This window comes from Dipodomys ordii, unplaced genomic scaffold (assembly GCF_000151885.1).
Source record: "Dipodomys ordii isolate 6190 unplaced genomic scaffold, Dord_2.0 Scaffold163, whole genome shotgun sequence".
Classification (NCBI taxonomy): domain Eukaryota; kingdom Metazoa; phylum Chordata; class Mammalia; order Rodentia; family Heteromyidae; genus Dipodomys; species Dipodomys ordii.
In genome coordinates, this window is record NW_012267379.1 from 1,042,305 (window position 1) to 1,057,259 (window position 14,955).

The 14,955-nt window shown below is 53.4% G+C and overlaps 1 protein-coding gene and 1 pseudogene across 1 annotated transcript in view; one reads left to right on the top strand and one right to left on the bottom strand.

Moving 5' to 3' along the window:
- Aspscr1 (alveolar soft part sarcoma chromosome region, candidate 1) overlaps nt 1-14,955 on the bottom strand; it is a 41,428-nt gene extending 26,473 nt beyond the window's left edge. The window contains exons 1-3 of the mRNA XM_013033154.1: nt 14,773-14,955; nt 8,920-9,034; nt 6,053-6,153 (exon numbers count right to left, since the gene is read on the bottom strand). Of these exons, the coding sequence (XP_012888608.1) occupies nt 6,053-6,153; nt 8,920-8,961 (143 nt within the window). The 5' untranslated portion in view covers nt 8,962-9,034; nt 14,773-14,955. The remainder of the gene's footprint in view (nt 1-6,052; nt 6,154-8,919; nt 9,035-14,772) is intronic.
- LOC105998445 lies at nt 13,923-14,100 on the top strand (annotated as a pseudogene).

Sequence of the window (14,955 nt, forward strand, 5' to 3'; positions counted from 1 at the left end):
CCTGTAATCCTAGCTACTCAGGAGGCTGAGATCTGAGGATCACGGTTCAAAGCCAGCCCGGGCAAGAGAGACCGTGGGACTCCTATCTCCAATAAACCACCAGAAAAAAAAAAAAAAAACGGAAGTGGCGCTGTAGCTCAAGTGGTAGAGCGCTCACCTTGAGCTGAAGAGCTGAGGGACAGCGCCCAGGCCCAGAGTTCAAGCCCCACGGCTGACCAAAAAAATTAAATAAATAAATAAACCACCAGAAAACTGGAAGTAGCGCTGTGGCTCAAGTGGTAGAGTGCTAGCCTTGAGCTGAAGAGCTGAGGGACAGGGCTCAGGACCAGAGTTCAAGCCCCATGACCACCACCAACAACAAAAAAGTTTAATAAGTACAAAAAGGGCTGAAAGCATACCCTAGCAGCAAAGCACCTATACAAGTCTGGGCTCAAATCCCAATAGTGCCAAACAAACAATCAAAACCAGACCAGCCACAAGAGAGGAACCTTCAGTCCCTCCCCTGACTGGCCACTGGACAGCCAGGCAGGCGTGGCTGCCACTGAGCTGGCTGTGGGTTCAGGCCACGTCGACCCCTGAACAAGCAGGCAGTCTGTGCCCCTAGAGCCCTGTGCACCGGGGACAGGGGCTGTCTGTCCCTCTTTATGTCATGTCACCTGTGTGGGCCTGACCAGGCCAGGGCTGGTACAAACCACAGTGCTGCCAAAAACAAGTCTGGCACTACTGTGCTTCCGTATGGACACCCCGTCAAAACCACTGAGCTGTGACTACGGCAGGGCGTGGCACCTCCTGGCTCCGTGGGCCTCACTACAGGATGGCTGACCTGAGAGGCTGAGCTGACAAGCGTCCTGAGGAAAGAAGCTCTGTCCCTCCCCAGCCAGCTGGACAGGAGCAGAGTCAGCTGCCTAGTGGCACATAAAACTGCCCTGCATGTGGGCACAAGCTCAGGTCTCCAGCTGTGACAGAACCCTGTCTTTCCTGGGACCCTCTCCGGAGTCCACAATATTCTGGGGTCCCGGGAGTCACCTGGCCTTCCCAACAGTCACAGCTCCTACTCACAAAGGGCTCAGATCACACTGCGGGCAGCCAGGAGGGACAGAGATGTGGTCGAGGGGACAGTGACACGTGGGATGGCCAGCATGGCACCGTACCTCTGAGACAGAGTCCCCTCTAAGTCAGTTCATGAACTTTTGACATTGACCAAAAAACCTCAGAGAGCAGCCAGGGGTGGGCTGGCCAGACCATCATGGAGCAGAAAAAGACAGAGGCTGCCTAGCGTCTGGAGTGTCTGGAAGGCAGGCTCTGTCTAGGCACTGCTTTGAACCCAAGCCAGACTTCATTACACCAGTAGCCGAGAGACTGCCTGGCCTCCAGTCCCCTTCCTCCTCCCAGTACCACAGAGTACACCAAGCCTCCAGCACTTGACAGCTCCAGCATTTTGAGCTGGCTGATGCAACCTGCTAGAGTGGCCCCCTGAACCAGCACCCATGCAGGTGACAGCCAGTGGCCTCCAGGTGGACTGTCAGGAAGCAGGCCTGGTAATGTCCACCACCTACCAAGGCCCCGGCTCTCGCATGCGTGTGCACGCGTGCATGCTCTCTTTCCAGGTGCCAGGCCCAGGGGCCTTCAGATTGATCACATCTTCCCTTCCCTCAGTGTCCTGACCTGACCACTTAGGCGGCACTCATCTCGCCACCCTAAAGTAAAGCCCACAGGAGGCAGATGGGGGCGGATGTCAGGGTCCAGAGGATGGGACAGCTGGGAACCAGCAGCCCAAGCCACTCCCCGGGCGTCCACCAGGACCTGCAGGGCCTCAGAGGCAGCCAGAGGGACAGCCACCGCCCAGGAGACCAGCGCTGTCCTCACAGCTGCCAGCCAGAAGCAGAGTGGAATATGAGATGAATGCTGGGTTTTAAAACCTGAGCACCAAAAGTAGAGCTGTGGCTCAAAGTGGTAAAGTGCTAGTCTTGAGCAAAAAAGCTCAGGGGCAGGGCCCGGAGCCTGAGTTCAAGCCTCATGACCAACAAAAACTAAAACAAAAGCAAAAAAAACTTTACCCTAAAATAAATGACCAGCCAGGCGCTGGTGGCTCACGCCTGTCATCCTAGCTACTCAGGAGGCTGAGATCTGAGGATCATGGTTCAAAGCCAACCCGGGCAAGAAAGTCTGTGAGACTCTTATCTCCAATAAGTCACTAGTAAAACGGGAAGTGGCGCTGTGGCTCAAGCAGTAGAGCATTCACCTTGAGCTGAAGAGCTGAGGGACAGCGCCCAGGCCCAGAGTTCAAGCCCCACGACTGACAAAAAATAAAAAACATATAAAAAATAAAATAAAAGCCGGGCGCCGGAGGCGCCTGTAATCCTAGCTACTCAGGAGGCTGAGATCTGAGGATCATGGTTCAAAGCCAGCCCTTATCTGTTGGCCCCCAATCCTGCCTCTGAATTCACCCCAAGGAGGTGGCGGCTGGAGAGCCTGCCCCGGCGCGGCCTGGGGGCTGCACAAGGAAGTACTTGAGGGCTGGTGCTGTCACATGAGCCAGCATGCAGCATTAGTCAGGTCTGCCACAGGAAAAGCACTGAGCATCTCTACGAAGACAGTATGACAAAGGAAGAAGCAGAAGAAAAAGGGAAAGCCAGGCACTGGAGGCGCACGCCTGTAATCCTAGCTGCTCAGGAGGCTCAGAGCCAGCCCTGCCAGAAAAGTCTGTGGGACTCTTACCGCCAATGAACTAAAATAAGCCGCAAGTGGTACTGACTGTGGCTCAAGAGGGAAAGCACTGCCCTTGAGCAAAATGGAGCTGAGGAGGGCACCTCAGCCCTGAGTTCAAGCCTCATGACTGACACCAAGAAAAGGAGAGGGGGAGAAATCAGTCTGTACCCCAAGTTCACACACTATCCATCCTCCACAGGCCAGTGTCACCAGACCCCAGAGGCTGAGTGAGCGCCCAGCACCTCCGCGCCCGCTGCTGTTGGAAAAGTGTCCTCCGCGCTGTGTCTTCAGCTGGACCTCCTAGGAGCCGCGCAGACCCAGGGCCGTGACAACACCAGAGCCGCCCCTGACTCTGCGGCGCCCTCAACCACTTGGAGGCTGCCCTAGCACAGGAGCCACTCGGCTTGTCTTTGCTTCCGCACATTACGACTGAGATGGCCACAAAGGAAATGGAGCCCTCCATCCACACATCTTGATACTACGCCAACCCGGGGCACCGGCTGAGAACAGCATCCTGGGGGCTCACTTCTTTCCCAAGTTACTTTCTGTACTTGTTTGTTTGTTTGCCCTTGACCAGAACTCAAACTCAGTTGTCCGTCGCTTGCCTCTGCTCGCTGGCTGGCGCCTTACGGCCTTAGCCAGGCCTCTACCCGATGTGTCCAGCTTTGTCTGTGCCCACCTCGTGCCCTCCTCCCCCAGCAGGGTCTGAGGTGTCCTCCTTCCTAGAGAGGTGTGCAGGGCAAGTGGGCTCTTCCTCATTCAGGAGCGCCTGTGTCCTATCCTCACTGTTCCATGACACCCTGGCAAGATAGAGAATTCCAGAACAAGTAGGATTTTGGGTACCACTCCACCAGCTCCAGGGGTCCTGGCCTGCTCGGCCCTGTGAGCCTGTCTGTCCCCAAGCTCTGTGTTCCACAGTGACACAGGACTCTGACCCACAGACAGGGGCCTACAGAACCGTCCTAGTTAAACACCTCACTTTCCGTTGCAGGTGTTATGCACGCTCGCTCTCTCTCTCCCTGCCCCCCCCCCTTTTCCTGGTAAAAGTTTTATGCTGCAGCCACAGGCCTCCCAGTTGGGAACCTCAGGCCTTCTGTGCTGGCACGTCCTCTGCTATGGCCACAGGCTCTTGGGAGAAACCTCAGGCTTGCTGGTCAGTGGTCTGGCATTACAGGCTGTGGGGCTGAACAACCCAGCTGACCCCAAGTGACCACAGTCTCCGCCCTCCACCAGGACTCCAGCCCCTCTGCCGGAGCAGCTAGGTCTCCCTCAGAGGGTGCGCCACACGACCTGACAGGACGCAGCGACCCCCAGCACCGTGCTGCCGACTCCAGGTGGCCATATGCTTCCAGGCTTCCACCAGTGCCCCACAGGCTTCTCGGCCAATACCACCACCTGACCGGCCTGGCCCCTCCGTGGCCTCTGAGCACAGTGGCAGCACTCCCTCCACACCCTTATCCGGCCGCGCGCACCGCTTACACCCATCCGCCACCCATTTCCACCAGCACTGCCACCACTGACTCCTACCCTCCTCCACAAGCACCACACCGGAGAGCTGGGCGCTCCTGACAGCCCTGAGTAGATTTTCCTGTCTATAAGACACAACCTTTTACACACTCAAACCACTGTGTCAGCCCATTTCCTCAGGGCTCCAGGCACATGAGCTCATCTCATACCAACCATGCTACAGATGAAGTTACAGAGGACCAGAGGGGGCAAACAACTCACCTCAGCCACACAGCAAATACTATGCCTCCCACTGTGTTGGTTTGAATCATTAAAAGTTGAAGAGGCACATCAGGCGCTGGTGGTTCATCCTGTAATCCTAGCTATTCAGGAGGCTGTTCAAAGCCAGCCCAGACAGAAAAGTCTTATCTCCAATTAGCCACTCAAAAACAGGAAGTGGGGGCTGGGAAGGTGGCTCAGTGGTAGAGCGCTTGCCTTGCATGCTCAAGACCCTGGGTTCGATTCCTCAGCACCACATAAGCAAACAGAAAAAAGCCGGAAGTGGCGCTGTGGCTCAAGTGGTAGAGCGCTAGCCTTGAGCTGAAGAGCTGAGGGACAGCGCCCAGGCCCAGAGTTCAGGCCCCACGACCGGACCCAAAAAAAAAAAAAAAAAACAGGAAGTGGAGCTGTGGCTCAAAGTGGTAGAGCCTTGAGCAAAAGAGCTCAGGAATAGCACCCAGACTCTGAGTTCAAGCCCCACAACCAAAAAACAAAACAAAACAAAAAAACAAAAACAAAAGTTGAAAAGGCGAGGCCTTGTAATCCCAGCTATGTGGGAAGTGGAGATGGGAGGTCAGGGGCAGGAGGAGAAGAGAATACAGTTCCAGGACAGGTTGAAACAAAGGCACAAGAAGGTTTGAGGCTCTACCTCACTGGATGCAGTGGCAAATGCCCGGCAACAAGGGGAGCACAAGGAGGAGGCTCACAGTCCAGGCTGGCCCAGACAAGAGCGAGACCCCACCGTGAAGATAACCCACAGAGGCCAGGAAGTGGCAGAGCGCTTGCCTTGCACGCATAAAGCCCTGGGTTCCATTCCACAGAAAAAGCAGGAAGTGGCGTTGTGGCTCATGTGGTAGAGTGCTAGCCTTGAGCAAAAGAAGCTCAGGGACAGTGCCCAGTCCTGAGTTCAAGCCCCAGGACTGGCAACAAAAAGAAAAAACAATAATAACCAATAGAAAAAGGGCCTGGAGGAGTGCTTCAGGTGGTAGGTCACCTGCCTAGCAAGTGTGAGGCTGCGAATTCAGTCCCCAGCACCACAAATAATAAAGATAATAATCATCACCGGAAAAAAGATTCCCACCTCACAGTGAAGAGAGCCAAAACATAAAGGGATCACTTCTACACATTCTAGAGTACAGTCTAAACCATTAAACCACAGGAAGAGAGGCGATCAAGAAGACTTCACACCAACAAAGTCTTTGTGAAGGAGTCATCACATACCCTTTTATCTGGTTCTTTGCAAGGGTCCCCAAAACACAAACTCCATCCAAGGAAACATAGGCACTGTAAAATATCCCCAATACCTTCCTTCCTTCTCATGGCTCCCCAAGCCTTGGAAGGTCTCTTCTGTCCTCATCAAGACAGAGGCATGACCATTCTCTTCTCAGAGGGGGAGGCAGGGCGGTCAGGGCTGGCAGCTCAGCAAGATAACCTACTGGCCACTCCATACCCACCAGCTGCTGCTGGTAACCGACAGTCCCGTGACCCAAATCGTCCTCTCAACCAGGCCTGCAGAGCCAAGGGGCCTGGGCTCTGGCCAGAAGCATGGCATAGGTTTCGGAGTGGCCTGTGACCACAGTAGCACTTCTGCCAGCGAGGCCTATGCAACGATACTCACCTGGTCTGTGTGAAGTGGCTGAGGAGATCCCAGAGGGTCTGGCCTGAGAAGAACGTGTCCTGTAACCGAGAGCCGTCGTCCAGCTGCAGAGCAATGCGGACCTGGAGGGTGGACAGGAGAGATCTCACCAGGAAGTAAAGCAGTGGCCCCATCATACCCAGGGCTGTTTCCTGGACCACACAGGAGGGCACTCACCTCCCCTGGGGCCTCCCATAGAAACTGAGCCAGGGAGCAGACAATGGCCCTGGAGACTGAAGATGGCTGAGGGGCTCCCCAAAGGAAGCACAGGTATGTACACGCACCGGGAAGCGCCACAAGCTCCCCACCCGGCAGCACCTTTGGGAGATGGCCTTCCAGGGGCCACCTGTGCAGCCCCAGGGTGTGAGCTGGGATGCTTTCCTGACTAGCCCCCACAGCTGTGTGATGTGTGCAGGTCTGCTGCTGCACTGCCAAGTTTAGAGTGATTTGTTGCACAACAGACCACTGTTTGAAGTGCTTCTTTTTTTGGGGGGTGAGGGTGGGGGTGGGTCCGGTCCTGGGGCTTGAACTCTGGGCCTGGGCGCTGTCCCTCAGCTCTTCAGCTCAAGGCCAGCGCGCTATCAGTGCGCTATCACGTGGGCCACAGCACCACTACCGGTTTTGTGGTGGTTCATTGGAGATAATAGTTTCACGGCCTTTCCTGCCCGGGCTAGCTAGTTATTTGTTTTGTTTTGGTTTTTTTTTTGTCAGTAGTGGGGTTTGAACTCTGGGCCTGGGCGCTGTCCCTCAGCTCTTCAGCTCAAGATGACTGCTCTACCACTTGAGCCACAGCGCCACTTCTGGTTTTCTAGTGGTTTATTGGAGATAAGAGTTTCACGGACTTTCCTGCCCAGGCTGGCTTTGAACCGCAAACCTCAGATCTCAGCCTCCTAAGTACCAGGATGACAGGCGTGAGCCACCAGCACCTAGCTCCGGGCTAGCTTTGATTCACAATCCTCAGACCTCCGCCTCCTGAGTAGCTAGGATTATAGGCATGAGCCACCAGTGCCTGGATGAATTTTTTTCTATAACTGAGTGCACTGATTTTACTTGTCTACAATGAGGAACATACCCTATAGCCTCAAAAGATCAACCTCAAATATCCTTCTGGTCCCTCTGCCAAGTGACAGACACACTGGGTACCAAGCCTGGGTGTAGACACAAGCCCAACCTACTCCTGTGAGAAAATGACCGCCAATGGCCACCTTTGGCTCTGCACCAGGACCCAGTGTTCACTTCTCTAAGCCGTGGCTCCCTCCCTTTCCAGTGCACACTGACATTAAATCCCAGAAACACACAAGGGAGAAGCAGCCACTCCAGCTGACAAGAGGTCAGAGCCTCCCAGCCCCTGCTCTCAAGGTGCCCCACAGATGAGAAGCAGGGCAGATATGGAAGAAGACCACAGCCCCAGGCACCTGACTCCGCTTATCACCTGCCAGGCATCAGTAGCAGACCCAAGCTTCCTAGTCTCCTGACAAGGATGGGAAAGTTCTTTCCCAGTGGGGCATGGTAGCTAACACATGCCTGGAATCCTAGCATTTGGGAGACAAGACAAGTTTGAGGCCAATCTAGGCTACATATTAAGCTCTGGGGCTGGGAATGGGGCTCAGTGGTAGAGTGCTTGCCTAACATGCAGGAAGCCCTGAGTTCCATTTCTCAGGACCACATAAACAGAAAAAGCCACAAGTGTCACTGTGGCTCAAGTGGTAGAGTGCTAACCTTGAGCTCAGGGACAGTGCCCAGGCCCTGAGTTCAGGCTCTGGGGAGGGGATGGCTCAAGTGGTAGAGTGCTAACCTTGAGCTCAGGGACAGTGCCCAGGCCCTGAGTTCAGGCTCTGGGGAGGGGATGGCTCAAGTTAGAATCCCAGCCACAAGGGAGGTAGGGACAGAGAGTCATGGTTCAAGGTCAGCCAAGGCAAAAGTTTTAAGACCCTTTCTCAGTCAATAAAAAGCTGGGCATGGGGCTGGGAAGGTGGCTCAGTGGTAGAGCGCTTGCCTTGCATGCATGAGGCCCTGGGTTCCATTCCTCAGCACTACATAAGCAGAAAAAGCCGTAAGTGGCACTGGGCTCAAGTGGTAGAGCGCTAGCATTGAGCTGAAGAACTGAGTTCAGGCCCCATGACCAATCAGAAAAAAAAAAAAAAAAATGCTGGGCATGGTGGTATGTGACTGTCAACCTAGTTATACACAAAGTATAAATAGGAAGACTGTGGTTCAAACAGAATTAAGACCCTATGTGAAAACGATAGTAAAAAGGACTGAGGAAGGAGGTTATAGCCAGTACGACCAGAACCAAAACCAAACCTCATTCTTCTCTATCGTACAGAGAGGATACAGAAGCACGGCGGCTCAGGACCCCACCATGGCAGGTACAGAGGGCATCACACCAGAGCGGAGGTCTGCACCTACAGCTGGAGCTCCTGACGCCTCCGGGAGCTCACATCAACCTAGGGAGACGTCACAGCCAGCGGCAGAGCTGTGGCTGGAGCCTGGCCAGCTGAGAGGGAAGCGCTGGCAAAGCCTGGCCCCCCGAATGCTGAGATGGAGCCACGACAGCTGGCCTTGCCAGGGCTCCACAGGGCCTAGAAGCAGAAACGTCAGGCCGGCGGGGGAAGGCTACTGACAACAATGGATGGACGTGGCACCATATACCCACCAAAGGAGTAAACAGATAAACACTCAATCCCCAGTCATTACTAAGTGAAAACACTACTTTGGCCTCACCCAGGAAGACAGAATGAGTCAGGCCCAGGCTGACCCCGTTTGGCTCACTGCAGGACCCATCCTGCCCTCCAGAAGTCCCCCGCAGCAGCAAGCAAGCTCGAGGAGCTGCATGGCCAGTCACCTACCCTGTTTTCTGGCCCCTCACGGCTCCGAGAGGCGGGCACCATTTCCAGCTTGGCATTGTTGGGGAGGTTGGCAAATCTCCACTGGAGGGAGAGGTCAAGCACAGTCCTCTGAAACCTGCAGGACAGACCACAGTCACACGCTGCCCTGCACACTGACGCATGCCCACACTGGCCAGGCCCCAGCGTGACCCCCACCCAGCTGCCCCCACAACAGTGGCCTTCAGAACCAAGCACCCACGCTGCAAGGCGGCAGCTGGAGCCTCTTAGTAACACAAAAGTTGAGGGCAGGACCCGCAGACCCTGAAACAGGGGCAGCCCGGAAGCAGACCCTCCGAAGCAAACACACACAAGCAAACTTCTATCAGATGAAGCCGCAGTATCCCGCTACCTCAGTGGCTCTCGTTCAGGTAACAGCCACCAGTCAAAAAGAACCCTTCCTGGGGTTGGGAAGGTGGCTCAATGGTAGAGCGCTTGCCTTGCATGCATGAGGCCCTGGGTTCGATTCCTCAGCACCACATAAGAAAAAAGAAAAAAGCTGGAAGTGGCGCTGTGGCGCAAGTGGTAGAGCGCTAGCCTTGAGCTGAAGAGCTGAGGGACAGCGCCCAGGCCCAGAGTTCAGGCCCCATGACCAGACCCCCCCCCCAAAAAAAAGAGAACCCTTCCTGCCAGGAAGGGGCTCAGTGGTAGAGAGCTGGCCTTGCATGCATGAGGCGTTGGGTTCAATTCCTTCACACCACATAAACAGAAAAAGCTGGAAGTAGCACTGTGGCAGAAAGAAAGAAAGAGAACCCTTCCTGGGGCTGGGAAGGCGGCTCAGTGGTAGAGCGCTTGCCTTGCACGCATGAGGCCTGGGATTCAATTCCTCAGCACCACATAAACAGAAAAAGCTGGAAGTAGCACTGTGGCAGAAAGAAAGAAAGAGAACCCTTCCTGGGGCTGGGAAGGCGGCTCAGTGGTAGAGCGCTTGCCTTGCACGCATGAGGCCTGGGATTCAATTCCTCAGCACCACATAAACAGAAAAAGCTGAAAGTGGCGCTGTAGCTCAAGTGGTAGAGCGCTAGCCTTGAGCTGAAGAGCTGAGGGACAGCGCCCAGACCCAGAGTTCAGGCCCCACGACCGACCAAAAAGAGAAAAGAACCCTTCCTCCCATCACTCCTGCCTCCCGCCATCCTTCAGGCCTTCAAATGGGCCACACGTGGAGAGCAACACAGATAGCGGTGTTTGTAGACACCATACCTATAATGGCAATGTTCTCAAAGCAAACTCAGGCTAAAACCAGACACACAGCCAGGCCCTCCAACCCACAACAGCCATCATCTCTGTCTGAGGCAGACTGAGCACTTCCCAACCTGTGAGGAAGGGTCAGCATGGACCCCATCAAGGACATAGTGAGCCCAGTATGAAAGAATGTTCACAGACTTTCCCGGGCCCTGAGGGACACAATTTCTCAGAAGCACAGGAAGACCAAGACATCCAAGGGCGGGAAAAGAGGACAGCAGCCTCAAGTACATCTTGGAAACAGCCTCCAAGAGCCTGCGCTCTCCAGAGAGCACAACTACAGTCATGCCTGGCTTGCCTGGAAGACTAGAAAATCAAGGGGAAGGGACAACATGCAGGCTGGCCCTGCAATGGCAGAACTGGGACCTTACTATATGGCTCCTGACATCAGCTCAGAACCCACACAGGCCATGAACCAACAGGAGAAAACACCTGCCCCTGGAAAGACCGCAAGGACAGGCAAAAAGAGAATGTAAAGTTAGGTAGGGTGTGTGCACATGTGCGTGTGTGTGTGTGTGTGTGTAGGTAGGGTGTGTGTGTGTCTGTGTGTGTCTGTCTGTGTGTGTGTGCATTAACCTGGAGCAGACAGGGCTGTGCCTCCAGCCCAGGAGTTTCCCTGACCTTGTCCCCCTTCATCCTAACTCTTATAGCTTGCAGTAACTCCAGATCACAGACTCCCACCAAAGGCTCTAAAACACTCATCTGCATGGCTGTAATTTATGAGACACGTCTAGCATGGCCCACCAGAGGAGAAAATAGGAGGAGAGCATTCTGCCACTCATCCAGAAGTCAGACCTGGAACTATGTTTCTTTTCACTTTTTTAAAAGATTACTTTATTGTCATTACGGAGGTGATGTACAGAGGGGTTACATTCATGAGTCAGGTAGGACAGTGCCTCCTGATCCCGCATCCTCTCCCAGCTCCACCCACCAGTTGCACAGTTCACTTTCTTCGGTGTCCTGTGTGCTCCATTGCTGCATGTTTTCACCCTTTTTCCTCTGACTCAGTACCCTCCCCCCACATTCCCCCAACATGCATATGAGAACACCATAGATAAGATAAAGAATACAAAACCATCAGAAAAAGCTTTTCCTTTCTTTTTCTTTGGTCAGTTGGGCCTGAACTCAGGGCCTGAGCACTGTCCCTTTTTTTTTTTTTTTTTTTTGTCAGTCACAGGGCTTGAACTCTGGGCCTGGGTGCTGTTCCTCAGATCTTCAGCTCAAGGCTAGCACACTACCACTTGAGCCAAAGCACCACTTTCGGCTTTTTCTACTTATATGGTGCTAAGGAATCGACCCCAGGGCCTCAGGCATGCAAGGCAAACACTCTACCACTGAGCCACCTTCCCATGCCCCCAGGGCTGGCTTTGAACCAAAATCCTCAGATCCCAGTCTCCTGAGTAGCTAGGATTACAGAGGTGAGCCACCAGTCCCCAGCTCTTTCTGTGTGTGTGTGTGTGTGTGTGTGTGTGTGTGTGTGTCTGTGTGTGTGCGTGCGCACGCACTAATATTGGGGCTTGTACTCGGGAGCCTTATATTTTCATCCCCAAGTTTTTTTTGGGTCTGGTGGTGGGGCCTGAACTCTGGGCCTGGGCGCTGTCCCTCAGCTCTTCAGCTCAAGGCTAGCACTCTACCACTTGAGCCACAGCACCACTTCCGGCTTTTTTTTTTCTTTTTTCTTATGTGGTGCTGAGGAATGGAACCCAGGGCCTCATGCATGCAAGGCAAGCACTCTACCACTGAGCCACCTTCCCAGCCCATCATCCCCAAGTTTTTTACTCATGGCTGGTACTCTACCACTTGAGCCACACTTTTGGGGAGTTTCTTTGTCAGTCACAGGACTTCAACTCAGGGCCTGGGTGCTCTCCCTGAGCTCTTTTTGCTCAAGGCTAGCATTCTACCACTTTGAGACACAGCACCACTTCTGGCTTTTGAGTAGTTACTTGGAGGTAAGAGTCTCATGGGGACTTTTCTGCCTGAGCTGACTTCAAACTGTGATCCTCAGAAATCAGGCTCCTAAGTAGCTCAGATTAAAGGTGTGAGTCACTGGTGCTCCACTTCCTAATGGTGTTTTGAAGAATGAGAATGCTGCAACATTAACAGCAATCCTCAGCGAGGCTAGGAACCTGGGAACTGCCACATAAAACGTCTGGTGCCAGCCGGGCGCCAGCGGCTCACGCCTGGAATCCTAGCTGTTCAGGAAGCTGAGATCTGAGGATCGCGATTCAAAACCAACGCAGGCAGGAAAGTCCATGAGACTTATCTCAAATAAACAACCAGAAAACTGCAAGTGGCATAGTGGCTCAATGGTAGAACGCTAGCTTTGAGCTAAAGAGCTCAGGGACAGTGCCCAGGCCCAGAATTCAAGCTTCACAACTGAGAAGAAAAAAAAAATGTCTAGTACCAAACAGGACAGAAGACCCAAGGAGAACTAAGAAAGACGTAGGAAAGGTTAATACAGTGTGTTTCAGAAGAACTGACTTAACTTGGATTCACTGGCTCAAACAGACATATCGCATGGACCAGACAGGTCAACAGGGAACAGAGAGCAGGCACAGTAAGGGGATGCTTGGGGAGAGCCAGTCCATTAAGATCGTGTGCTCTGAGATCCTCAGATGGCCAAGAGAGGAGGAGGAAGACTGGGGCCGCTCAATCCTACCTGGCCATGAACACAAGGCCAAGAGAGCAGGCTCCCTGGGCCTCCACACTCCTCCACTACTGGTATCGTGATTTCTCTGTCTTCCACTCCTTTAGGATCTGATGGAGGCCCTCTTCAGATCAATGAGCCATCCATGGAATCCCAGGCATCCAGGGCTGCCAGGCTCCACCTAGTTCGCAGGATTTCTCCCTATTTCTCCATGACTAGCTCAATGCCCCCAGAGCACCCTGTCCAGGAACTTATACAACTAAATGCACTAAAACCCTTGGCAGAGTTGCCTCAACAAGATACACCAGTGCCCTGGCCCCAACACCTGTGAATATGGCCTTGCTTGGTACACAGACCTTTGCAAATATAAGCTAAAGATGCTGAGTGAAATCAGACTATCTGGCAGGTACTAAACAAGTGTTCCCATAGTACACTAAGAGTAGACCACATGAAAATGGAGGTAAAGGGCTGGGAAGGTGGCTCAGTGGTAGAGCGCTTGCCTTGCATGCCAGAGGCCCTGGGTTTGATTCCTCAGCACCACATAAGAAAAAAGCCGGAAGTGGCGCTGTGGCTCAAGTGGTAGAGCGCTAGCCTTGAGCTGAAGAGCTGAGGGACAGCGCCCAGGCCCAGAGTTCAGGCCCCAGGACCGGACCAAAAAAAGAAAATAGAGGTAAAAACTGAGTGATATAAACTGGGCACCAATGGCTTACACCTGTAATCTTACCTACTCAGGAGGCTGAGATTGGGGATCAGGGTTTGAAGCCAGCTCCAGTAAGAAAGTCTGAGACCCAACCGGCTAGGAGCCAGCCAGTGTTCTACCCCTGCCAGTGTCCTCACAGGGGCCACCAGGCCTCCAGTCAAGATGAGTGATAAGGGGCTGGGAAGGTGGCTCAGTGGTAGAGCGCGTGCCTTGCATGCCTGAGGTTCGATTCCTCAGCACCACATAAGCAAAAGGAAAAAAGCCGGAAGTGGCGCTGTGACTCAAGTGGTAGAGCGCTCGCCTTGAGCTGAAGAGCTGAGGGACAGCGCCCAGGCCCAGAGTTCAGGCCCCACGACCGGACCCAAAAAAAAAGAAAAGATGAGTGATAAGCCAGACATGTCTGAAGTGGAAAAGTTTGACAGATCAAAACTGAAGAAAACTAATGCTGAGGAAAAAAACTCTTCCTTCAAAGGAAACTATCCAGCAGGAGAAAGAGTGTGATCAAACATCCTAAAATGCAGATTGCCTCTCAAGAGCAAGCTTCAACATCACCTGACATTCTTTCTTAATTTAGGCTTATTTCTGTAAAACTGTGTTTGTGGAGACTTGAGGCACCTGTAGATGATTTCTCTTCTATATTCCCTGGCTAAGAAGTCAACAGTAGCCAGTGTCCCCTTAAATTTGTTTTTAAGGTGAAATTTCAGAAGGTAGATGACATGCTGTCAGTAATCTCACTATTTGATGACCTTTGTGGGTGTGGTCCTTGTGTCCCTTACAGAGTGAGTCAGTTTAACCTACAATGGGTGCCTTCTGCTTCACAATACTTTTGTAGTCTCTTGATTTTCATTTACAATAAAGCATTAAAAGTTTTTTTTTAAAAAAGTAAAGTCTGTAAAACTCTTATCTCCCAATAACGACCAGAAAACCAGAAGTGGCACTGTGGCTCTACATGGTCGAGTGCTAGTCTTAAGCAAAAAAGTGCTCAGGGACAGCGCCAGGCCCTGAGTTCAGGTCCCATGACCAACCAGGGGAAAAAAAGAAAAGGAAAGAAAAAACTCAGTGATACCAACACAAGCCAAGAAGCACCTGAACACCCAGAGCTGGAGGAAGTTCAGAAGGGCTCTCCCCAGAACATTCCAAGTAAGCCCGAGTCACTGAGAACTGGAAAGGAAGAGGCCGACGCGCCCCAGCCAGACACGGAGCCCCGGCCGAGCCCCTCAACACTCACTTCAGGTCATATTCACTGGGGTCGAAGTCCTGCCGCCGGCATGTGTCCTCCAGAACCTGGAGACAGAGGACAGTGAGCCCCGCGTGAGACCCGCACGCCCCAGTCACAAAGGCCAGCGGGTACAGAGCCGGCCACCGGCTGCCCGCAGGGCCGGGCCGGGCCCTTCCCGGGCACTGCCCCCGC